This window comes from Tamandua tetradactyla, chromosome 7 (genome assembly GCF_023851605.1).
Source record: "Tamandua tetradactyla isolate mTamTet1 chromosome 7, mTamTet1.pri, whole genome shotgun sequence".
NCBI lineage: Eukaryota > Metazoa > Chordata > Mammalia > Pilosa > Myrmecophagidae > Tamandua > Tamandua tetradactyla.
Genome location: NC_135333.1, coordinates 914,629 through 941,151, shown reverse-complemented (window position 1 = coordinate 941,151; position 26,523 = coordinate 914,629). Strand labels below are relative to the sequence as shown.

Genomic DNA, 26,523 nt, shown 5'->3' with positions numbered 1-26,523 from the left:
TGGTATATTGCATTCCAGCAGCTAGCAAACTAGAACAGGCTCCCTAGGAAGAATGATCATTTTCTGACTTTGCACATTTGACATATATATTCTGCAGCTAATCATTTTTTTTTTTGCAAACATATAATTCTCCTTTAGTTGAAACTTTCCACTGGAGAAATGGAATAACGTAGCTTCCCCAATAAACTGTGTATGACATCATGAAAACCAAAACGAAGTTACAATCCTAGAAGTGGCCAACTCAAAAATCACGATTCAAACTTTTAAACTTTAATCCTTATTTCAAGATAAATTCATTAAAGCACAGACCCTTGTACCTTGGAACCAAGTTGTATGGACTCCGATCCATCCTCCCAGCTGCCAGAGATCGAAGTGATACAGGGTCTCCAAAGTAAACATGGATGTTTCCAAAATTTTCAGAGAGAATCTTCCTGGCTTTCAATAAGCCCTAACAAAAATGAGCAAATTTAGAAATGAACAGATATGTAAATTAGCATATTCTCTAAATGTAAATAAAATGAAGCTTGGTTATCCTTCACGTACAGTTGTTGATTCTTTTGGCTTAGGAACACCTAGAAGTTCATACGCATAGAGAGTTTCTTCCAATATCTTATCATAACTGATGCTAATTGGAATAAGATAGGTATCAAAAACTTCTCTTTTAAAAAATGGTTCCATCACAATATTCAGAAGACCTGTAAACAAAGAGGGAAATGTTTCAGTATACATATTGAAAAGTAGAGAAAACAAGGGGCACATAAGCAGGAATAAGCTAAAAATGTCCACCAAATCCATAAATATAAACACTTTAAGAAACAGCTATACTTTCAAATAACAAATATCTTACAAAAAAGTGTCAAGTTATATTTAGCAGCTATGATGCAGTCAAGCCTAATACTTTTTGTATGTGTGCTTTTTTCCCTTCCCTTTGCATATGAATATTCTTATTGCAATGGTCTTCTAATTTGTAAGTGACGTACCTAATTTAGGAGTCAACGTCTTGGCAGTACGGCTTCTTGTCCCTTCGAGGAAAAATTCAACAGGAGCATAACCATTCTTTAAAGAGAAAACAAACAAAACAAAACAAAGAAACCCATTGCCTACTCTCAAAATGATAAATGCTTCTTTTGATTCCTTTTCCCAAGCTCCCTCCCCAGCCCTCTGAACAAAACGCTACTTACAGTGGAACTTAAACAAGAGAGTCACATAGACCCAACATATTGCAGAAGTTATGAACATTCCTTGAGGAAAAAAAAAAGCTAAGCACCTCATTCAGAAATTAAAAATTTAAATGAGATCTTATAGCAAACACCAGTGAAAATAAAATATAGTTTGAAAGCACTTGGTAATTATATGTACTTACCCGTAACATAGTTTTTACATATTCAGAGAACACAGCCCAGTAGAGTTTATTGCCACCAAAAGTGCGTCGCATGAAAAAGGCACCTGACATGCGTAGCAGTTCACCAACCATTTTCATTCCCAGGAAATCTGAAAAATGAAGGAGGAATTAATATTTAAAAATCTTGAATCTTTCTATAAAGATCTAAACCCAAACACTTCTAAAGAAATATTTCGTGTTGGTGACGATACATCTAAGATATTAATAATTATACTTTCTGTGATTAAATTCCACAAGGAGTGACATCTATTATAGAATTATGGAAGAGAAAGGACTCTGTGGGCCAGGTGTTCACTGGGAGGTCACTTTGTGCCACCCCTTGCATCATTTCATTTGCAACCAGACCAGTTGGCACTGCTGCTGAACTTGATGACATGCCAAATTGTCCCTCATACTCTGTTCATCCAGACCCAACCAGCTCTCTTCTTTCTCCCATCAGGTAGAAATATCAACCTACTTTTTGTGGAACAAATTAAATAAAGAAGGCTAGAATTGATGGAAGAGTTCTTCCATCAATTTTAAAACAGTCATTCTCTTCATTATCCTTAATTTTCAAATAATTTCCTCACAATGTCCACATGGATAAAAATGTTTTCAAAGTCTTTAAGTCCTTCACAATTTTTACCTTACTGTTCACTGTATTTATTGACAAAAGCATATGTTTGAATCATAGCTTTCCAAGTTACCCTGAAAGTGTTAATAAATGTTTTTGCCTCAGTAAGCCTACTTTTAGAAATCAATCCTACAGAAACAAAAGCACCAAAATACAAATATCCTGCAGTTGAGAAAGTGAAAAGATAACCTACAGAATGGGAGAGAATAACTGCTAACCATATATCTGATAAAGGTTTAATATACAGAATATATAAAGAACTCCTACACCTCAAAACGAAAAGACAAATAACACAACTGAAAAATAGGCATAGGACCTGAAAAGACATTTCTCCAAAGAAGATATACAAATGGTCAATAAATAACGAAAAGATGCTCAACTTTACTGATGGTCCGGCAAATGCAAATCAAAACTACAATAAAATTCCATTTCACATCCATTGGGATGGCTATTATCATAAAAACAGAAATAACAAATGTTGGAAAGGATGTAGAGAAATTAGAATCCTTATACATCGTTTATAGAATTGTAAAAAGGTGCAGCTACTGTGGAAGTCACTTTGGCAGTTCCCAGAAAACTGAACACAGAATTACCATATGACCTGGCAATCCCGTTTCTTGGTATAGGCCCCAAAGAAGTGAAAGCAGGGACTTAAAAAGATGATCTGTACATCAAAATTTAAAGCAGCATTTATTTACAATAGCTGAAAGGTGGAAGCAACTTAGATGTCCATCAACAGATTAATGGAGAAACAATGTGGTATATAGATACAATGTAATGTTATTCAGCCATAAAAGGGAATGAAGTTGATACACATGGCAACCTTGATGAACTCTAAAGACATTACACTAAGCAGAATTAGCCAGACACAGAAAAACAAATATTGTATGATTGTACTGTTATGAAATAACTAGAAGTCAATCACATAGAGACAGAAAGTAGATTACAGGTTACTAGGGGCCGAGGGATTAGGAGAAAAGGGAGTTATTATTTGACAGCTCCAGGATTTCTGTTTTAAGTGAGGAAAAAGGAGGCATAATGGATGCTGGTGATGGTAGCACAGTGTCATGAATGTAACTGATATCACATAACTATATACTTGAAAACGGTTAAAATGGGAAATTTTGAGTTGCATATGTTATTATGATGAAAGTTTAACACAACAAAAGGATTACATGTCAGAATCATGGATTAACCAAACCAGCTATGAATATTGCAACTATTTTCATATTAGAAACGGAAGTTTAAATATGCATCCATTATTTGCTTTTCAGTGACCCAGATGGCACCCTATAGTCTTCATGCTATGAAAAGATACATATATATATTACAGAGTTGTTTGTAATAGCAAAACTACTAAATTATGATACATCCATACTGCTGAATATTATATAGATATTAAAAAATGTTAGAGAGATAGTCATTGATGTATTATTAAATAAAAAGGGCAAAAGGCAGGTAATACATATAGGTAGTATGGTTTAGATTTTGTAAACCTAAACCAGACCTTATGTGCATATACACTTGTATATGTCTGTCTAAAACATAGTATGGAAGGGCATAATCCAAACTATTAAAGACTGGGATTGGAGGAAGAAAGGAGAGACTATTTTTATCATATTCTTTAAATACCTCATTATTGTTAAAATCATTACAGTAATCATTTTAATTTTCATAATTAAAAAATAATAGGCAAAAATACTTACCCATTCCTGCTGCTATGACTGGCATAGGTAAATCATAGTTGAAAAAAACAAAAGACAACATCAGAAAGTCAATGTAACTTCGATGACTAGGAAGCAGAACAACTGGATGCTCCTGGATGGCTCGTTGTAGCTTTAAAACAAAGTTTAAAGTTTTGAATAATTTCAGTTGTCACAGTATTAAAATCTGATCTTAAATTACAAAATGGAGGAGGATGTGTATGCTAAATCTTTTCTGCCTCCCCTACCACACATACAAAACTTAATTTAGTCTGACAAGGTAAGATAAATTTCAGAGTTCTAGTTAAACAATTTTATATAATGTAAGAATATTAAAAATGTAAACTTGAAAGGATCAGAATAATAATGATGATGATCACTAACAATTATTAGTTGGGCATGATATTAAGTCTTTTACATGCATTATTTAACACCACATATTTATAAATAAGTCTGATAGCTTCCTGATTTACAAAAATGTTCATGCACTGAATAACTGGTGGAGCTGAGAATGGAACTCAAGTCAGTCTAACTAAAAAGTCAACTATTAACCACTGCACCAGACTGGCTATTTACAGTGGGAGAAAACAAAGCTTCTCTTGGGAAGGTTGTTTTTTTTAAAAATATGATACATGAATTATTAGAACAAAGTGAGAGGAATGGTATTTCTCCATTTGTAGGCTGGACTCATTACAAGGGAGAATTGGGACCTTGTAGTTGGAAGGCATGCATTTGACAGGTTCAGATATATTCTTCAGATCCCACTAACAACCTCTAAAATATTAACTGTTTTCAATGTGTTATCGATTTTTCTGAGATCAAAATATAACCAACCTAGGCAAGGTAATTTGCACACAGTGAAAAATGGCTAGCCAACATTACCAAGGCCCAAGTACTGTACTAAATTCTTTGACGGTGATCCAGAGTTAAGTCAACAATCTAGAAAAGATTAACAGTAAGAAAAAGGAATACTTGAAAGGAAAATAAATGACAGAATAAGAGAATGTTAAAAGGAATGAGAAGGAAGACAAATGAAGGTAAGAACTTCCCATTAAGAGGAAAAATAGTATTAAAATACACAAAGGAATTTTAAAAAAAGAATAGCGGCACTATTCACAATTGCTGAAAGATGGAAGCAATTCAACTGCCCATCAACAGATGAGTGGATAAACAAAATGTGGTATAGACATACAATGGAATATTATGCAGCAATAAGACAAAATGAGGTCCCAAAGCATATGACAGTGTGGATGAATCTTGAGGACATAATCCTCAGTGAAATAAGCCAGTCACAAAAGAAGAGATACTGTATAATCTTGATATTATGACTCTGGTAAAGATGACACTGTGAAGGCTCAGGTGAGCTGAATGATTTGCTCTAGAGAACAGGCCAAGAAATGATCAGCTCCCAAATGAGAACGTGAATGCAACTTCCTCTGATATTTTGCTCTAGTATGATCTAGATCAAGACTCGGGGGACAGATGGGGAATGTGCTGCTCTTGACCACAATTACCCCCTTTCCTTTACCCTTTCTCTCTCCCTCTTTTCCCCTCGTTTTCTTTCTCTCTCTGCCTCTGCCTCTCTTTCTTTCTCTTTTTCTTCCCTCCTTCCTCCTTTTTTTTTTTTTTTAAAAAAGAAACTTTGTAAGGAAAGCAAACTAATAAATAATAGGAGTCATAGAAGTGCAAGAATCACATTTGGCAACCATTAGAGTAAAAACTGATTCAGGCAAACTCATCAGTGGATAATAAAACTAGAGGAGGAAAGTGCGAGGAGAAAGAGGATACTTAGAAGGTCTCTCCACAAGACACTTACTAATGGCAAATGGGAAAACAGTGACTTACAGTGGAGAAACCACTAGCACCACGTGATGAAAGTGACCATCACCAGGAATGGGGCAGACGCCATCTGCTCCTGATATGCTCTGAGAAGAACACATCACCACTTCTGAGGCATTCCTGCCAGAAGTCCGTAATCTAAACCTAACTTTGAGAAAACCTCAATCAAACCCAAATCAAAGGACACTAAAAAATAAGTGACCTGTTCTTTTTAAAAATAATAACATTAAACACAAAGAAAGGTTAAGGAATTGTTCTGTATTAGAGGGGTCTAAAGAGCTATAAAAACAATATATGATTTATTAGGATTTTCTTTTGCAATATAGGATTTAATTAGGACAACTGGTGACATATGAATAGGGTATTTATTACTAGTATTATATCAATATTAATTTCCTTATTTTGATGATTGCACCATAAGAGAATACCCTTGCTTATAGAAATACACACAAGACTATTGAGAAAAGGATCTAGCATATGTCGTAAGGGAATTTAGATGAAGCACACTCAGGAATTCTTTCCATTATTTTTCTAACTGTTATGTATATCTGACATTAAATTAGCCTGTCATACTTGATTAATTTAGTCTGATATCTACAGGTATGACATTAAAAAAAAAAAAAAAAACCTTCAGAGAGGCAGCTCCTCTTCTGCCAAGACTGGCTGCCTGATGACCAGGCCCTAGCTGGCTAGTGCCAAAGTGAGATTTCCCTGAGTATGTTAGCAAATGATACTCACTTTCTGAAGACCTTCTTCATTTACACACACTTTCGAGAAAATTTGTTTAAATATTTTGCTCAGAGTGAAGGCAAAAAAACGGACAGCTCCCAGACGTAGTTTGTGACTCATTTCATCCAAGATTTCACAAGCTTCTTCTTGGAAGACATCAACAGACTGAAGGGATTCCTTCGAAAGCTAAAAGGAAAGGGAAAGCAGGAGTCAATTTCTGAAAAAAAAGAAGCCGGAAACTTTTCTACTCAAACCAGCATGACTAGTTTGAAACGGATCATTGAAAGATGGTATGTTTTCTTCTTAATTTAAAAAGAAAAAATTTATTTTCCAACATAGTAAAAGTAAATAAACAGTCCTATTTAGGCAAGTTTAAAGACTAGAAATTCAAAGAGAATTGGTTTTCTAAGATACCATTTTAGACAAAGAAAACATCTCACTTTTCTATTTGATTTGTTAATGATCTAACATCCAAACTCTATAAAATAAGTTGTTAGTTGCTCCCCATGATCAAGTATTCTAGAACATACATTTAATCAGTCTCTCTTAGTAGACTGTTTCATCACGTCATCCGTTTGCTCAATGCTATTACAAGGTAATACACAAAGTAAAAATACAAATTTATTATTACTACCATTATTATCATTATTGGGGCACCTGGGCTGACTCTGGGTCTCCCACAAGGCAGGCTTACAAAATTATTTTGAAATAACCAATTCAGATATACAAGTCACTAGTACAAGTATCCCCAGACTATCGAAGGGTTGTTAGTGGAATCACTGGTCTCATTAATGAGACTTTCTTTATTCACATGACCCACTACATGTTCTCGTAAAGAAAAGAAAATGCTGACTGCGTGATAGGACTATCAAGGGCCCAGAGATGAACATGTCACCATTTCTGTCCCCAAGGAGGCCTAGTTGGACCTTTTTAGCTTTCTCCTGAACAAGCATTCTGAAAAGGAGTAAAGTTTATAAATGATAACTATACTTATTTCTCCCAAAAGAAAATGACCTGTTTTAGAGTAAGACACAGAAAAACAAGAGGATGGGACACTGAAGCCCCAATTTCCCCAGTTACATGCAGTAAAGACGTACTTTCTTTTTTGTTAAACTGAAGTGATATTACATAACTTAAAATTAATTTTTAAGTGAATAATTCAGTGGCATTATTACATTCGCAATGTTGTTCAACCTCCACCTTTGCTCAAACTTACACCCTCAGTGTAAAAATTTCTTTGTAATAATTTCTAAATAGTTTCATTTATCTTTTAAAGTGACTGACTTTGAGACCTCATTTCAATAGGCCCAAGAGGGTGGGACTGGGATAAACTGTTTCCTTTTACCTATATTTCCTTTATTTTATTCAGAAGTTAACTGAAAGAGGATCTTGGCAAGAAAATGTTCAATAATCTGGCTAAAACTGAACCCAGACTGAATACAAATGGACAGAAGACTAGATGAACAGCAGGTAGGGAAGCAAAGAATGGTCAGAGAATACTGAATAGTCTGAAGAAGAGGGAGGATATCAGGTTAAAGCAAAGATGTTTTCCCAAGATGGAACTGTTTACAGACTAAAGGAAATCAGATAATATGACGTGGAGAACCTGGCATCAGGAAATTCTAATTGTGCCTACTGAATACCTCCCATTTCAATATTCTGCAGGCACTTGAAATTCACTTGCCCAAAAGAGAACTTCACCTTCCTTCTCTAAGTTCTGTACCTAAGGGAATGGCTCTATCATCCTTGATTCTTTCTTCTTTTGCTTCCTACACCAAACTAGTCATTAAATAAGGCTGACTCCACTGTTAAATATCTTAAATCTGTCCATTTCCTTGTTCTACAACCAATCCCCAATCCAGAGATGCTACAAAGGATTATCTCAAAAGTATCAGGAAAAAAAGTATCAGAAACAGACTTCCTGTCTCCATTTTTAGCAAAATGGTCTTCCTAAAACAAAGTTTCATGTCATATCACAACTCTAACTTGAAAACTTCCAATGGCTTTACCCTGTACTTAGGTTAAAATCCAATTCCTTTATGTGGTCTACAAAGCCCTTCACGACTTGACCCCTGCTTACTTTTCTAATCTCATTTCTTATCACTACCCCTTCTTTGTTCTCTTTGGTCTGTCATTTTGAACTACTTTCAAGTCCCATGAATGGTCTCCTTAGCTCTATAACTTAAAAATAAGCTAGCGGTTCCCAAACTTTGCTATGCTTTGAAATCATCCGAGCTTCTTTAAAAAAATATTGATACCTCATTCCCACTAACTGGCACTTCTGATTTAATTTGTATACAGATAAGACACAGGCATAGGGATTTTTAAAAACTCCCCAAGTGATTCTAAAGTGCAACAAATTACAAAATCCATGGGAACAAGTTATTTCCTCTATGAGAAACACTCTTCTTCACCCACTTCATCTGGAAAACACCTAATTATCTTTTAGGTCTTTTAAAAAGTCATCTTTCAGCCCTCATTAAAAAAAAAAAAAAATTCATGTTCCTAACTCCCTGTGCTGGTTTGAACCTGCTATGTACCCCAGAAAAGTCATGTCGTTTAATCCTCATTCAATATTGCTGGGTGGAATATTTTTGACTGTTTCCATGGAGATATAACCCACCCAATTATGGGTGGTAACTTCTAATTAGATGGTTTCCATGGAAATGTGTCTTCACTCACTAAGGTGGGATTGCTTCCTGAAGCCCTTTACGAGGGAACCATTTCGGAAAAAGCTTTAGAGCCACCAGAGCCATGAGAGCCACCAGAACTGACAGAGCCAAAAGAATGGACAGAGCTCCAGGGAAGCCACTGAAGAAAAAAGTAGCGCTCGCCATGTGTCTTTCCAGCTGAGAGAGAAACCCTGAATGTCATCGGCCTTCTGGAACCAAAGTATCTTTCCCTGGATGCCTTAGATTGGACATTTTCATAACTTTGCCTTAATTTGGATATTTTCACAGCCTTAGAATTATAAACTTGTAACTTTCCTCTTTTTAAAGGCTGTTCTGTTTCAGATATATCGCATTCCACAGCTTTTACTAACTAAAATGCTCCCTATCCCAACTTAGTTGCCTTTATAACTAATCAGTGCCCCTAATTAACAGAAGACTTTGGACTCCCACTAACAATGTCTTGTATCATATTTTATTATAATTGACTGTACAACTGTCATCATTCCCTACTAGCTATCAACATAAGAGGTCAGGAACTGTGTTGAACTTGCTCACAATAACATCCTCAGTGTCTAGTAAAGAGGCACATATTATGGGGATAATAACTATATAATGAATATGAATATAGCTAAATGTAAAAAGATACATGAAAGACAGTAAACAAATTCATAGAATCAAGAAGAGAATGAACAAATTTGACCATGGTTGAAGAGGAAATCACTTACCTGTTTAATGATATAACGAATCTCTTCAGAATTGAGAACACTACATTTAATATCACTTGGCTTGCAAGGAGTAATTCCCTTATATATTAGAGGTGTGTAGCATTTCATTGCAAATTTCAAGTCACTGACATGCCTCCTCTCCTCTAACATATCCTCAAAATCATCCCACTTTTTGAGCTCCTTCTGTTGAATAAGGCAAATGAAAGAATAAAGAACACACACTGTAAAATAAATTAAGACAGATTAGGGACTGTATTGGTAAAGTTTCATCTTTGCCCAAAATTTTATTCTGTGATATATGATTAAGAGCAGAGAGTTATGATATTAGATTTTCATATACTAAGAAAAAGAAATGTAAAGACAATTAGGAACAGTAAAACTGATATTGAATTAATCATAGTATTTCATTATCATGTTGCTATTTGCTATCTTTGAGAAGCCAGTATTCTTCTGAGAAAGTTAACAAAGATAGCAAGGGTAAGATATTAAATGTTACACCATTCCAAATCAGTGTCATATTTACAGTTTCAACACACAAACTTGTTTTGTCTACCTCTTCTATTTAGCTTTAGCAACTAAGTTAAAACATACCTTAGAAACTCAATATTATGCCAAATAAAATAAATGCACGTGGTTGTGAAAGAAAAAAAGTGCTCCTCTATAAGCTATTATCAAATAGACTGGATTTGCTATAATCATTTTCTCATCTTCTTTTCAAACCACTGCAATTCAGCTTCTATCCAACCAACCCGCAAAACTGATGTTTACCAGGCTATCTCTGCGTTGTTAATTTTAAAAAGGAAAAGACTGTCTTCTGATTATAAAAAGTAATTGTTGGGCGGGCAATAGTGGCTCAGTGGCAAGAGTTCTCACCTGCCATGCTGGAAAACCTAGGTTCATTTCCCAGTGTGTGCCCATGTTTAAAAAAAAAAAAAAAGGAATAGTAGTTATATTAATATTCTAGCTACCATAAATAGATGCTTATAGTTTCAGGCACTCTCCTATATTCTGGAGCAGCTAGAAGGAAAAATCTGAGAGGATGGTATGGTAGCCCACAACAAATGCTGGGATCTGTCTTATAACTACTTGTTGAAGAGTGCTTTGAAAACTATTACTTTTTTATTTCTTTGCTTTGTATATATGTTATATTATACAATAAAAAAAGTTAAAAAAAATTTAAAACATGTCAGGCACTATTTTAAGAGCTTTACATATATTAAGGAACAATATTCACCACAAACCTATAAAGTAGTTATCATTATTCTGTCTAATTGGGAAACCAAGGTACAAGGAAGCTAAATAATTCATCCAAGGTCCTATAGTTAGTAAAGGGCAGAGACATGATTCAAGCTTGAGCATTCTGGCTTCAGAGATCTTGTTCCTTACAAATATACTCTACTACTTACCATGTTTAATTATGGGAAATTTAGAAACAGAAATATATTGAGCAAATATAATTAGCCAACAATTTTATATGCAGGAATAACAACTTTTATATTTAGCAGATTTCTTTGCTTTTTTATTCATAGCTACAGAAATACATGTTTTTAATTCAAAATACAGACCATCCTAAATATAGTTTACCTTATCTTTCCAATTATATCTTATTTCCCCACATTAGGCATTGTTTTAAAACATAATCAACTTTATGTTCTGTTCTAGTTTGCTGGCTGCCGGAATGCAATATACCAAAAATGGAATGGCTTTTAAAAAGGGGAATTTAATGAGCTGCTAGTTTATAGTTCTAAGGCTGAGAAAATGTTCAATTAAAAACAAGTCTATAGAAATGTCCAATCAAAGGCATCCGAGGAAAGATACCTTGGTTCAAGAAGACCGATGAAGTTCAGAGTCTCTCTCTCAAGTGAGAAGGCACATAGCAAACACAGTCAGGGCTTCTCTCTCAGCTGGAAGGGCACATGGCAAACACGGCGTCATCTGCTAGCATCTTCTCCTGGCTTCCTGTTTCATGAAGCTCCCCGGGAGGCATTTTCCTTCTTCATCTCCAAAGGTCACTGGCTAGTGGACTCTCTGCTTCATGGTGCTGCAGCATTCTCCGCTCTCTCTGAATCTCTCTCTCCAAAATGTTTCCTCTTTTATAGGACTTCAGAAACTAATCAAGACCCACTCAAATGGGTGAAGACATGTCATCACCTAATCCAGCTTAACAACCACTCTTGACTAAATCACATCAACCAGGGAGATGATCTCATTACAGTTTCAAATATACAGTATTGAATAGGGATTATTCTACCTTTACGAAATGAGACATATTAAAACATGGCTTTTCTTAGGGGGGGCATACTTCCTTTCAAACCAGCACATGTTCTTTAACATCTTAAAATATTTTTTTTCTAATTACTTAAGTGATACACACATGTTCATTATAAATTTGAAAAATACACTAAAGCACAAATGAGAAAATTAAAATCACCTGTAATCCCATGATCCAGAGAATATTTTTGTGAATGCTTTTTTCTGTGCATGTAGACACTTTCTTCTCCTTGCCACATGTACATTTTGATTTGCAACCTGATTTTTCTCCTAATATTATAAACACTCCTATGTGCCATTTAAGTTTCTTTCACACCTTAGTTTTTCTAATTAATTTTATTGAGATACGTTCACACAGCCAATAATCATTCAAAGTACACAATCAGTGGCTCACATCATATAGTTGTGCATTCATCACCACAATCAATTTTAGAGCATTTTCATTAGTCCAAGAAAAATAAAAATAAAAATAGGGAGGGTCATGGTGGCTCAGCAGGCAGAGTTCTCGCCTGCCATGCCAGAGAACTGGGTTTGATTCCCAGTGCCTGCCCATGTAGAAGAAAGAAAGAAAGAAAGGAAGGAAGAGGGGAGGGAGAGAGGGAGGGAGGGAGGGAGGAAGGAAGGAAGAAAGAAAAAGAAAAAGAAAAAGAAAAAAAGAACACCCAAAACATCCCATAACCTTTATCCTCCCCTATTATTTATTTATTTATTTATTTAGTCTTTATTTTCTTACTCATCTGCTCATACACTGGATATAGTGTCAGTTACAAGGTTTTCACAATCACATGAAATCCATATTTCACATAAAATCCATAAATCACATAAAAGCCATAGAGTTATGATTCATTATCAAGAATCAAGGCTACTTTCATTTCCTGGACCATGCACCCCCCCCAAAAAAGAATCATGGCTACTGGATTACAGTTCAACAGTTTTCAGATATTTCTTTGTAATACACTAGAAACTAAAATGTAATATCCATATAAAGTATAAGAATAACCTCCAGAATGGCCTCTCAACTCTATCTGAAATTTCTTCGCAACTGAAACTTTAATTTCTTTTCTCCCTTTGGTCAAGAAGGCTTTCTCAACCGCACGATACTCCAGGGCCAGTCTCATCCCTGGAAGTCCTGCCCCAAGTTGCCAGGGAGAAGTACACTGCTGGAAGTCATCTCGCACATAGGACAGAGGGTAGTGAGCTTAATCTGAAGAGCTGGCTTAGAAGGAGAGGCCAAATCTGATCCACAAAAGAAGGTCTCTGGAGGTGATTCTTAAGCATAATTATAAGAAAGCTTAGCTTCTCCTTCTCAGGAATAAGTTTTCCAGGAGCAAGCCCCACGATCAAGGGCGTGGTTTGTTAAATGGTAGTCCCTAATGCTAATGAGGCTATCAGGAATCCCCCAGGTGGGAAGTTTAATATTTCCACATTTTTCCCCAGTCCCTCCAGGAGACTTTGCAAATCCTTTTTTATTTTCTGCCCAAAACTGGGATTAACCAGTAAAAAATAACAAGATTTCATTCCCTATTCAAGGTTCCATGTAACTGTGCTGTTTGAGTAAACTGAGCACGTAGGTTAAATCAGACAGTGTGCTATAGAAAATATAAATTTTGTTCCAAATAAACATCTCTTCCTTTGATCTCACACAGAAGATGAAGTGATAGAGTCAAAAGATGATACACTCAATATCATCCTTTACTCTGTATTCTGAGTGTATTAGCTAGGGTTCTCTAGAGAAACAGAATAGCAAGAGATATCCACAGAAATAAAATTTATAAAAGTGTCTCACGTAACCATGGGAATGTAGACTCTAAAGTCTGTAGGGCAGGCCGCAAGCTGGTGACTCTGAGGAAAGTCCTCAACAAACTCTCAGGAGGGCCGGCTGGCAACCATGGAAATGGAAGAGTCCAAGATCCGTAGGGCAGGATGTGAAGCTGGCGACTCTGATGAAGGATCTGGACGAACTCCACTGGAGAGGCTTGCCAGCTAAAGCAAGCCTTCCAGTGATCAGATTATGTGTCACTCATTGCAGAAGACACTCCCCTTAGCTGATTATAAATGCAATCAGCTGTGGATGCAGTCAACATAATCATTTACCATGAAATGTCCTCATAGCAACAGACAGGCCAGCATTTGCCCAACCAGATGACCAGGCACCACTACCTGGAACCTGACCATGACACTGATCTACGTTAGTTCTAACTAGATCAGCTTCATTCATATCTCTAATTGAAGTGTGCTATCTTTTTCAGCTTTTCTATCAGTTGCTCTATAGGGTAATACTGACTTTTAGAGCTGTAGAACTCTAACTCTGAGTTCTAGGTGTCACATAGATACCCAAAGTTCCAGCAACTATATACACAAAGAGCTCAGCACCTTGGAATTTAGAAATAACAGTTAAAACTCAGGAATAACATGACTGCTTTACAATAAGCCTTACTGAAGGTTCTGTACTCCTTGATCAGATTGCCCAATATCTGCCTATTTTCTATCACCTGATACCCTATGCTCTAGAATTCTATTCTCAGAGTTCACACATTACAGTTAGTCCATATTAGTGAGGACTTACAATATTTGTCTTTGTATTTCTGCCTTATTTCATTCAACATAATGTGGTATGCACATACAATGAAATATTGAGTGACTGTAAGAAGGAATAAAGTTATGAGGCTTGCAACTAGGTGAATGAACCTTGAATACACCTTAGTTTCATCAGAGTCGCCAGCTTCACATCCTGCCCTACAGATCTTGGACTCTTCCATTTCCATGGTTGCCAGTTTACATTTCATGGTAAATGATTATGTTGACTGCATCCACAGCTGATTGCATTTATAATCAGCTAAGGGGAGTGTCTTCTGCAATGAGTGACACATAATCTGATCACTGGAAGGCTTGCTTTAGCTGGCAAGCCTCTCCAGTGGAGTTCGTCCAGATCCTTCATCAGAGTCGCCAGCTTCACATCCTGCCCTACGGATCTTGGACTCTTCCATTTCCATATATTCCTTGCTCTCATAAAAAAAAAAAATGCAACTAACATTCTTTTTTTTCCATGATTAATTGGCTTTTTAAAAATATATATTTTATTGAGAAATCGTCACACACATACAGCCCATACATGGTGTACACTAAATGGCTCACAACATCATCACATAGTTGTGTGTTCATTACCATGATCATTTTTAGAATATTTGCATCATTCCAGAAAAAGAAAAAAGAAAAAATTCATACATCCCATACCCCTTGCCCCTCCCTCTCATTGACCAGCAGCATTTCCATCTACCAATTTATTTTACCCTTTGTCCCCCCATTATCTGTTTATTTTTTTAATCCATATATTTTTTTTACTCATCTGTCTATACCCTGGATAAAAGGAGCATCACTCGATGAATGCAGGTGGCTGAAGGATGTACTGAAGGAAAAGCAGAATGGTGAACAATGGTGTATACTTATGTCATGAGGCATGCAATGATGTGAATGAACATGTGGGACACTTGGTGAGACCAAATAAGCCAGGATCAAAAAACCAATAATGGTACGGTCACCTGTAGAAAATGCTTATAAGAAAACATGGGCCTAAATTGTAAGCTTTTAAAGCAGACACATTAAGTCTGGAGTGGTGATTATTATTTCTGGATTTTGAGAGGCTCTTTTATATATACAACCTGATATTTAGAGATAAGAATGAAGCTGAACAAGTTGGGGTTAAAGTAATTCAGAACATAGGATTAAGGAAGACAGTGTCTATATGTTAGAACCACACATACTCTTTGAGACTAATGGAAGAAAGGTTTATTTGATCTGGAACTGAAATTTTCTATAGTGCATAATCTAATTTAACCTATCTGCATAGCTCATTTGAACAACTGAAACACAGAGAGCACAGAATGAGAAAAAGGTCCTTTAATCCTGTATTGTAATGCCTGGAAACATCCTAGAGATATTAACCAGATAATCAAAAAGTACTGACAAAGTCCCCTGAGGGAGAGGAGAAAGACTATGGAACAATTAAACCTTACCATCAGGGAATTCCCTGATACTGTGTCAAACTTTAGGGACACCCAAATCAATAGGCCATGCCCTCGATCATGAATTAAAGTTTACTCTTGCGAAGCATACGTAGGTAGCAGAGAAGCTTAGACTACCTATAGGCATGCCTAAGAGTTACTTCTGGAGGACCTGTTGTTGCTCAGATGTGGCCTCAGTCTCTCTAAGCCCAACTCTGCAAGTGAAATCATTTCCCTTCCCCTGACATGGGACATGACATCCAAGGGTGAAAGTCTCCCTGGCAACGTGGGAGATGACTCCCAGGGATGAATCCAGACCTGGCACCATGGGATCAACAATTACATCCTGATCAAATGGCGGAAAAGAAGTGTAATTAATAAAGTATCAGTGGCAGAGAGAGTTCAAATAGAGTCGAGAGGCTACTCTGGAGGTTGCTCTTACGCAAGCTTCAGGTAGACCCTGCTACCTATCATAACCTGCCAACCCCCAACCAGGACCATTCCAGCCAATCCTAAAGAACACCTAGGGCAATTTATAAGATTCCACAAGGGCACCAGGCACTAGAGAAACTTGCCAGAAGCCTACAACCTCCAGATGGGTCCCTGGTGTCCTGAAACTTAGCCCAGCCTCTCCAGAACATCAGACAGTTCAATTTCCTTATCCCATATTAGTGACCGACCCTTCTAATATCAAACATTTAGAACTGCCATAGCCCAAACAACCCCAATGAGAGGTATAGAAAGATCAAAGATGATGGTGGAATTATACGTAGAAGACAGGATTTAACAAACGAATATGAATGCTGAGTCATTAAATCAATATCTCTTTTAGTCTCTAGTATTTTAGAGCAGCTAGAAGTAAAAACCTAAAATTGTGAAATTGTAACCCACGTCCAAGTCTGAAATATGTTCTACAACTAATTGTGGTGCTGTGCTTGGAAATTTATAGCTTTTTTGTACATACGTTATTGTTCACAAAAAAAGCTGATTGTGATGATAAAAAAGTATTCAAGCCCTCTAGCCTCCTATATTCTGGTACAGCTAGAACGGAAAATATGAGAGGATCATCTGGTAGCCCATGACAAATTCTGGGATCTATCCTATAACCACCTTTTGAAGAGCGCTTTGAAAACTATTGCTTTTGTATTTCTTTGCTTTGTATATATGTTACACTATACAATAAGAAAAGACTTTTTTTTAAAAAAAGGAGCATTAGACACAATCTATTCACAATCATACAGGCACACTATAAAAGCTGTATTGTTATACAATCGTCTTCAAGAATCAAGGCTACTGGAACACGGTTCAACAGTTTCAGGTACTTCCCTGCAGCCACTCCAATATACCATTAAGTAAAAAGGGACACCAATATAATACATAAGAATAACCTCCACAGTAACCTCTCAACTCTGTTTGAAATCTCTCAGCTAATGAAACTTTATTTTGTTTCATTTCTCTCTTCGCCTCTTTGGTCACGAAGGCTTTCTTAATCCTATGATGCCAGGTCTTGACTCAGTCTGGAAGCAACATTCTTAAACATAATCTTTGTACTTAATACTCATTTTTTCTTTTGAATTTCATCATTAAATCCTGGTTTCTTTCTAGTCTTCATTCTCCTAGACCTTTCTAAAGCGTGACATCATTTTCAAGCATATCCTCAAGAACATACTCATGAAATTTTCAAATTTTGGTTTTTAATTTATGATTCTTTCTTGTCACAGCAGAAAACCCTTTCATATCTCTTTTCCAATGATCCTCAAGCAGAAGTGCTCCTACCTCTTCCCCCCCAAAAACTTACAAATATATATTCTTTCTTCCCACTGCCCTTAATATATAAACATCTTCAACCCTCTTCTTGTCACTCTATTCACTATGCTGGGGACTTTCAGCTACTCTACTGGTTTGAAATACTAATTATAAATGCTTCCAAATTTCTTTTCCCTGTTCTCTTAGCCCATCTTAGCTCCCAATATACATATTTAGTTGACTACCAAATTTTTCTTTATCTCACTGTCCTGCAAACATTTCACAATAAGCTTTTCCAAACTGTAACTAATTTTTCCTCAGCACAATCCTACAAACCTGATTATTTTTCTGAAATCTCAGTTATCAACCACCATGTTATCTAAATCCCTTTACATAATTCCAATCTCACTCTTTACAACCAATCCATCAAATCTTGTTAACCTGATCTATTTATTTATTTATTTATTGGCATGGGCATGTAAAAAGGGATTTTATAAAGCTTAACAGTAGCTAATTTTTCCTGCTTAATTTCACTATTTACATTTGGAGGTTCCACCGAGATCGGCTCTTCGTAGGGGAGGCTCCAACAGCCTTCTCTCTCGGGGTAAGTGAGGCCTTTTTGTCTGAGGTGCAATCGCTTAGTCTGTCAAACTGGCAGTGACTGTCGGAGAGTCGCGTGAGCACTCCCCGACCGCAACCGACAGACGTGTCCAGGGGTTGCAGGTCACTCTCCCGAGGGACGCCTCGGGATTGGGGGACCTCCGGGGACGCCTGGAGGCTTCCTACAGGGCCGGCTCTGATTCTGTTTCCCTTCTGATGGGGGAAACTCAATCACAGTCATCAGGCCAGTCTGAGCTGTGTCTCTGAAACTGTGTAAATGTGGTATGCCGGCTCTGTGTGTGTCCGTCTGTATTTGTGTGTTGGGAATTGTTTTTGTTTTAACAAAGATGGGTCAGGGAATGTTGACTCCACTTTCTCTGACCTTAAGACACTGGTCGGAGGTCAGGGAAAGAGGTCAGAATCTATCTCTTATTGTAAAGAAAGGCAAATGGCAGACCTTCTGCTCGGCCGAGTGGCCCTCCTTTAACGTGGAATGGCCTCGTGAAGGAGCTTTTCATCTACCCTTGATTCGGGCCGTCAAGTCAGTCATCTTCCGCCCTGACCCGTATGGCCACCCAGACCAGCAGCCCTACATCACGGTTTGGCAGGACCTGTGTGAAAACCCACCTCCGTGGGTAAAGCCGTTTCTCACTCCTCTTGGTCAACATGACTCTCCCTCTGTACTCCCAATCAAGGTGCCGGGTCCTTCTCAAGCTCCGAAACTCTATCCTTCCTTACCTCCTGCAGTCCTACCGGAATCCCAATCGGATCTATTCCTCTTCGACGCAGGTCCTTCTTCCCCTCCTCCCTACCCTTCAGCTCCGGTACAGGACCCCCCTTCTCTTAGCTCACCTTCTCCCTCCTCTAGTTCTCTCTCTCCGCCCTCTTCCATTCCCTCCCCGCAGGTTCACCAACAGACGATCCCAAATGAACCAGGACCAGCACATAGTACACGAAGCAGATGAGCACTAAGCCCATCTGATGTGGCGGTCACTCTCCCCCTCAGACCGTACGGGCCTCCAGTGGATGATGGACACGGGGGAGAAATGCCCGCTCTACAATACTGGCCCTTTTCCTCCTCTGACTTATATAACTGGAAAAATAATAACCTTCCTTTTTCCGAGGCTCCCACTAGGCTGACTGGATTGGTGGAGTCCCTTATGTTCTCTCACCAGCCCACTTGGGATGACTGTCAACAACTCCTGGGGACTCTCTTCACCACGGAGGAGCGAGATCGGATCCTACTGGAAGCCAGGAAGCAAGTTCCTGGACAAGACGGGAGACCCACCCAACTCCAGCATATCATCGATGATGGGTTCCTGCTGCGCCGCCCTAATTGGGACCCGAACACCCCTGAAGGTAGGGAGCATCTGTCCATCTATCGCCAGACTCTAGTAGCGGGTCTCCGAGCAGCCGCACGCCGGCCCACCAATTTGGCCAAGGTAAGAGAGGTTATTCAGGGAGCGGACGAATCACCCTCAGTCTTTTTAGAAAAACTAATGGAAGCATACCGTAGGTATACTCCCTTTGACCCTCAATCAGAGGATCAAAGAGCCTCAGTGGCCATGGCCTTTATCGGCCAATCAGCTCCAAACATTAGACGCAAGCTGCAGCGCTTAGACGGGTTGCAGGACCTAGCCTTGCGAGATTTAGTCAAAGAAGCTGAAAAAGTGTTTTATAAGAGAGAAACAGAAGAGGAAAAAGAACAAACGAAAGAGAGAGAGAGAGAGGAAAAAGAGTTGGTAAGAGAGAAAAGGAGAACGAAAGAATTAACAAAGATCCTGGCCACAGTAGTTGAAAGAAACACTGAAGGTAGAGGACGAGCTGGAGAAAATCCCTCGGGTCGGCGTTATCGTACCCCTCTTAGTCCAGACCAGTGCGCCTACTGCAAAGAAACTGAGCACTGGGCCAAAAACTGTCCGAAAAAACGGAGGGGTACTAGGCCCCCAAATTGGCAACAACCGGCCACGTTGGCTCTAGAAAGTGAAGACTAGGGGAGTCAGGGCTCGGCACCCCTCCCCGAGCTCAGGGTAAAATTTAATGTGGAGGGGGTACCAATTAATTTTGAAGTCGACACAGGAGCAGTAGTGTCGGCCCTCCAAGAACCTATAGGCCCGCTCTCTACAAAAAGGTCCTTAGTGCGGGGAGCAAATGGCAGTCGCTACCGCGCCTGGACTACCAAAAGAACCATGGACCTGGGGAAGGGGAAGGTTCAACAGTCCTTCCTAGTCATCCCTGAGTGCCCTGCCCCGCTTATGGGAAGAGACCTGTTAACTAAACTAAGGGCGAGAATCACCTTCAATCCTAAGGGGCAAAGGTGGAATTTTTAAACCCGCTAGTAAGCCAACCTGTAATAACTGCCCTCACCTTGCCAGTCGAAGAAGAATATCAGCTGTATGTAAAACCAGAACAGCTCCACAGTTCTATTCCTCAGGCCTGGCTTGAAGAATTCCCTAATTCCTGGGCAGAAGTTGCCAGGTTAGGGTTGGCAGTCAATCAGCCCCCAGTAGTAGTGACCCTAAAGTCTACCGCCTCTCCAATTCGGGTAATACAATACTACTTAGGCAAGGAAGCCCGGGAAGGAATCAAGCCCCATATAGAGAAATTCCTTGGCTTGGGAGTACTTAAGCCCTGTCAATCAGCCTGGAACACTCCCTTATTGCCAGTCAAAAAGCCAGGGACCAGAGACTATAGACCGGTGCAAGACTTATGGGAAGTAAATAGCAGAGTGCAGGACATACATCCTACTGTGCCAAATCCCTATAACCTGCTCAGCACTCTCCATCCTGAAAAGACTTGGTATACTGTGCTTGATCTAAAAGATGCTTTCTTCTGCCTGCCCTTACATAAGGACAGTCAACCCTTGTTTGCTTTCGACTGGATCGATCCAGAGACAGGATCCTCAAACCAACTGACTTGGACACGCTTGCCCCAGGGGTTCAAAAACTCCCCCACCATTTTTGACGAAGCTCTTCATAAAGACATAAGCTCCTTCAGAATTCAGCATCCCAGAGTCACCTTGCTACAATATGTGGACGACTTACTGTTGGCAGCAGACCCCAAGGAGGACTGTGAGTATGGAACCCGAAAATTGTTAAGTGAGCTAGCCGCACTGGGGTACTGAGCCTCGGCCAAAAAGGCCCAAATCTGTAAAAGGGAAGTAATCTTCCTGGGATATACTCTTAAGAATGGAAAGCGATGGCTCACCGAGGCTAGAAAGAAAACTGTAACACAGATACCCCTGCCCACGACCCGAAAGCAGCTACGAGAGTTCTTAGGGACAGCGGGATTCTGCCGGTTGTGGGTCCCAGGGTTTGCAGCACTTGCTGCCCCATTATACCCCTTGCTCAAAGGGAGCGCTGATTTCCAGTGGGGAATAGCACAGCAGGAAGCCTTCGACAGCATTAAGAAAGCGCTCCTGTCAGCTCCAGCTTTAACCCTCCCAGACGTGAATAAACCTTTCACGCTCTACATAGAAGAAAAAAGAGGCGTGGCTAGAGGGGTCCTAACACAGGCTTTAGGCCCCTGGAGGAGACCGGTGGCCTATCTGTCCAAGCGATTAGATTCAGTTGCCAGCGGACGGCCACGCTGTCTCAAGGCCATCACGGCAGCTGCCCTCCTGGCAAAAGATGCAGACAAACTCACTCTAGGACAGAAGCTGACCATAATAGCCCCTCACGCCCTGGAGAGCATAATCCGCCAGCCTCCAGATAAATGGATGTCAAATGCCAGAATTACCCACTATCAGAGCATCCTCCTAGACAAAGACAGGGTGACTTTCGGGGCCCCGTCAGCTTTAAACCCGGCTACCCTGCTCCTGGACGAGACCGCGGGACCTGTGCTGCACACTTGCCAAGAGATATTAGCTGAAGAGACCGGAATCCGCAGAGACTTAAAAGACCAACCATTACCTAACTCGGAGGTAACCTGGTTTTCGGACGGAAGCAGCTTTCTCCAACATGGTAAGAGGCGAGCAGGAGCGGTGGTAGTCAGTAGGACAAAAGTTATTTGGTCTTCTAGCCTCCCGAAGGGAACATCTGCCCAAAAGGCTGAACTAATTGCCCTCACAAAAGCTCTAGAATTAGCAAAAGAAAAGCGAGCGACTATCTATACAGATAGCCGTTATGCCTTTGCTACTACCCACATACATGGGGCAATTTACCAACAAAGAGGGCTATTAACCTCAGCTGGTAAAGAAATCAAACACAAAGAGAAAATTCTTAAACTCCTGGCAGCAGTCATGCTTCCCAAAGAACTAGCCATTGTCCACTGTGCTAGCCACCAAAGAGGCTCGGACCCAATAACCATGGGTAATAAGCGAGCAGATGAAAAAGCAAAAGCGGCAGCAGTAAGGGACCCTGTAAACTTGGTCCTAGTAACCAAAGAAAACCAGCAACCTCCTGAAACACTATCTGAGGTTACACCCCAAGGAGAATCGGAAGCCCTAGCTTACATACAGCAGGTCCACCAGCTCACTCACCTGGGGACAGGGAAACTACAGCAGCTCCTGCAAGACCAGAGGGAATTGTACCCTCTGGCAGCCTCAAAAAGGAAAGAACCGGCAGATCGCGTAGCCAGAGAGTGTCAGGCATGTCAAATTATGAACGCCTACCCCACCAAAGCTCCTAACGGAAAAAGACTAAGGGGAACTCGACCTGGGCAGTTCTGGGAAGTCGACTTTACTGAAATTAAACCTGCAAAGTATGGACTTAAATACTTACTAGTTTTTATAGACACCTTTTCAGGATGGGTTGAAGCCTACCCAACTAAGAGAGAGACGGCCCAGGTCGTAGTCAAGAAGATTATGGAAGAAATTTTTCCCCGGTTCGGTCTACCAAAGGTAATAGGGTCAGATAACGGGCCCGCATTTGTAGCCCAGGTAAGTCGGGGGGGGGCCAGGATATTGGGGATTGATTGGAAATTGCATTGCGCATACAGACCCCAAAGCTCAGGACAGGTAGAAAGAATGAACAGGACAATTAAAGAGACCCTAACCAAATTAGCTATAGAGACTGGCTTGAAGGATTGGACCATGCTCCTGCCTTATGCCCTGTTCAGAGCCAGGAATACCCCCTCTGCTCTCTTGTGTAATCTAACCCCTTATGGGGCGCCACCTCCAGTCAAGGACATGTCCTCCATTCTAGAGATTAATAGTTCCCTTCATACCCCCTTGCTTGACAGGCTGCGAGCCTTGGAAAAAGCCCAGCGGTTCCTGTGGCGGCAGCTCTCCACCTCCTACCAGCCAGGAGACAACAGAACTCCGCATCAATATCAGGTGGGAGACTTCGTCTACGTCCGCCGCCACCAGGTACAGACTCTTGAACCTCGCTGGAAGGTCCGTATCAAGTACTCTTGACCACCCCCACCACAGTCAAGGTCGATGGCATCGCATCCTGGATCCATGCGTCTCATCTCAAACCTGCGCCTTCGCCCTCTGAGTCCCAATGGAAACTGGAAAGGACTGACAATCCTCTCAAGCTGCGGGTTCGTAGAGTTACTACTTCTTCTCCTCCTTCCCCCAGGGGAACCCAATTCCAACCCGTATAAGCCTTGGAAATGGACAATATCCAGATGGGAAAATGGGAAGACTATAAAAACTTGGGAGGGAGCAGGGGGGCCTTCATTCCTGGTACCCCCTTGTAATCTTACCACTCTGGGGGATGAACCCTGTTGTGACCTGACCCCCATTTATCTATGCCCTGCATCCAATCCGGGTAGAAGTTATTGTAACAACCCAGGACATTATTATTGTGCCTACTGGGGCTGTGAAACCTTAGCAACAAAATGGACAACCTCAGGCGACCCCTTCCTCAAAACAGGATTCCAATGGAACTGTACTAACCACGGAGGCTGTGGGTCTGAAAGGTGGCTCAGGGAGCGTCTCAGGGCCCACGCCACAGGTGCTAGTCTTAAAACAGATTACTCATACAACCCTTGTGATAAAATTTGGCTTAATATCACTAACCCTTCAGACGATAGTTGGATAACTGGAAAGACCTGGGGAACCAGATTCTACAAAACCAGCACAGACGGGGGGGACTGATGTTCATTAAGAAGGAAGAGATTCCCCAAAAAGCTATCCGGATAGGCCCCAACCCTGTTCTGACTATGAAAAACTCAGGGCCTCGTACAGAACCTGCGCCCTCACGAAAGCCTAGCCATACTCCCCGGAACCCCACAAGTTCCCTAATTCCCACTTCTCCACCCCTTTCGACTCTCCACAATCCAGGAACTCCCGGTAACCGATTATACAACCTAATTCTAGGAGCCTTTTCTGCCCTCAATCACTCCCGAGCTAATCTCACTCAGTCATGCTGGCTTTGCCTGTCGGCTTCGCCGCCCTATTATGAAGGAATAGCTATAAATAAGTCATATACCATCCTCCCTAATGGCACGTCTTGCGACTGGGACAGTGACCATAAACTCACCTTGTCTGAAGTTACGGGACAAGGAACTTGTATAGGTAACCCTCCTCCCCACGTTAAAATCTTATGTGCCACCATTAACCAAACCCAAGATAATAATAAATTCCTCCAACCTCCCCCAGGTTTAAAGTGGGCATGTGACACCAGAATTACCCCTTAAGGTTTTTAACAACTCTGTCAACTATTGTGTATTAGTTTCTATATACCCCCGAATTCTCTATCATTCAGGGACAGAATTAGAAACTACACTAATAAGCCAAATCAGATACAAAAGAGAACCAATCTCAATAACTCTAGCAGTCCTTATGGGGGTAACTGTCGCTGCCGGTATAGGCACAGGGACTGCTGCCATTGTACATAGCAATCAACAAACCAGTCAATTACAGGCCACGATAGATCAAGACTTAAAAGAAATAGAAAAATCTGTCTCAGCCCTTCAGAACTCTCTAACCTCCCTTTCAGAAGTAGTTCTGCAGAATAGGCGGGGACTTGACTTACTTTTCCTTAAAGAGGGGGGACTATGTGCAGCTTTAAAAGAACAGTGCTGTTTCTATGCGGATCACTCTGGTGTTGTTAAAGAGTCCATGACAAAACTCAGAGAGCGCCTTCGTGAAAGACAAAAAGAACGAGAGGCGCAACAGGGATGGTTTGAATCTTGGTTTACTAAGTCCCCCTGGTTAACGACGCTATTATCTGCTCTCGTTGGACCTTTAATTCTGTTACTTTTAATAATAACTATAGGACCATGTATTCTAAATAAAATTATACAGTTTTTACAGGGACAGATTGGAAATGTCAAATTAATGCTCATCAGACAACAGTACTCAGTGTTAAATAATCCAGAAAATCTCTAAGATTAGAGATATATACGAAAAGGAGTGGGGAATGTAAAAAGGGATTTTATAAAGCTTAACAGTAGCTAATTTTTCCTGCTTAATTTCGCTATTTACAGGCAGGCTCTGGGAATCAAACTCAGGACTCTGGTATGGCAGGCAAGAACCCTGCCACTGAGCCACCACTGCCTGCCCTAACTTGATCTTTTAAAGACCACACCATGTCTACGCCTCATACATGAGGACAGGCCATTGCACAGGCCTTTCTAGCGTATCTGGCTCATTACTGCAGTAGTTTCCTAAACGCGCTCCTTGTCTACATGGTTTGGACCCTTTGAATCAATCCTGCACGGAACCATAATGATGGTTTCAAATCACAATCCTGACCAAATTATCCCCTGCTTAAAATACCTCAATGATTCTCCATCCCCAGAATAAAAAAGCCACCCTAGCATCATGTAAGACTCTCTAGACTCATCTTCCACCATGCTGACCATCCTACCCCTCCTCAAATTTCACAGTCCAGAGAACAGTGGGTGATCTGCATTTCTCCAACACACTTCATTGCTTGGCATTCCTCTGTGCCTTTATACATGTTCAACTCTCTGCTTGGAGCACCCTTCTGTTCCTCTGACATCCTTACTGAGGCATCAGTCTTCCGTAAAGTTCTCCCCAATTTCCCCAGATAAAATTATGAATGCCTTCCTCAAGAGGACTTCTTTCACAACCACATACATCTATGATGATGTGTTCCACAACAGGGGCACATGTAATCATTTGCATATTTGTCTCTCCTACTAAAATGCAATTATCTTGAGAATACAGCAGTTCGTTTCCTCTTTGTATTCCCGAAATCAGGTCATGTTTGGAATATAGTAGGTGTTCAATAATTGGTCAATAAGTGAATGACTAAATGTTGACAAAACAGAAAAAAGTACAGAACACTAAACTGAAATCAAGATTA

General features: G+C 40.1%; 2 protein-coding genes across 6 annotated transcripts in view; one reads left to right on the top strand and one right to left on the bottom strand.

The window, feature by feature from the left end:
• GNPAT (glyceronephosphate O-acyltransferase) overlaps positions 1–26,523 on the bottom strand; it is a 66,857-nt gene that overhangs the window by 29,900 nt on the left and 10,434 nt on the right. For 2 of the 4 annotated variants that reach the window (XM_077168329.1, XM_077168333.1), the window contains exons 2-8: positions 9,684–9,866; positions 6,296–6,472; positions 3,722–3,851; positions 1,364–1,491; positions 981–1,056; positions 544–695; positions 318–448 (exon numbers count right to left, since the gene is read on the bottom strand). In XM_077168329.1, the coding sequence (XP_077024444.1) occupies positions 318–448; positions 544–695; positions 981–1,056; positions 1,364–1,491; positions 3,722–3,851; positions 6,296–6,472; positions 9,684–9,866 (977 nt within the window). Of the gene's footprint in view, positions 1–317; positions 449–543; positions 696–980; positions 1,057–1,363; positions 1,492–3,721; positions 3,852–6,295; positions 6,473–9,683; positions 9,867–11,501; positions 12,467–26,523 lie in introns of those variants that run through there. The other 2 variants (XM_077168330.1, XM_077168331.1) reach the window with 2 other exon arrangements.
• On the top strand, positions 18,239–23,955 carry LOC143690749 (uncharacterized). Of its 2 annotated transcripts, none has more exons than XR_013179167.1 (2): positions 18,239–18,305; positions 23,483–23,955. XR_013179167.1 is itself a non-coding variant. In XM_077168328.1 (2 exons), the coding sequence occupies exons 1-2, from the start codon at positions 19,348–19,350 to the stop codon at positions 23,621–23,623; spliced, it is 537 nt and encodes a 178-aa protein (XP_077024443.1). In that variant the 5' UTR covers positions 19,236–19,347; the 3' UTR covers positions 23,624–23,955. The 2 variants fall into 2 exon arrangements, 1 of the variants encoding a protein (XP_077024443.1); XM_077168328.1 differs by lacking the exon at positions 18,239–18,305 and adding an exon at positions 19,236–19,743.

What these genes read in the sequence shown, in the direction of transcription:
- LOC143690749 (XM_077168328.1), top strand. Translation starts at nt 19,348, where the DNA reads ATGCCCGCTCTACAATACTGGCCCTTTTCCTCCTCTGACTTATATAAC. An exon ending in GGCCCACCAATTTGGCCAAG is followed by an intron (nt 19,744 to 23,482) that starts GTAAGAGAGGTT and finishes CTTGCTTGACAG; the next exon opens with GCTGCGAGCCTTGGAAAAAG.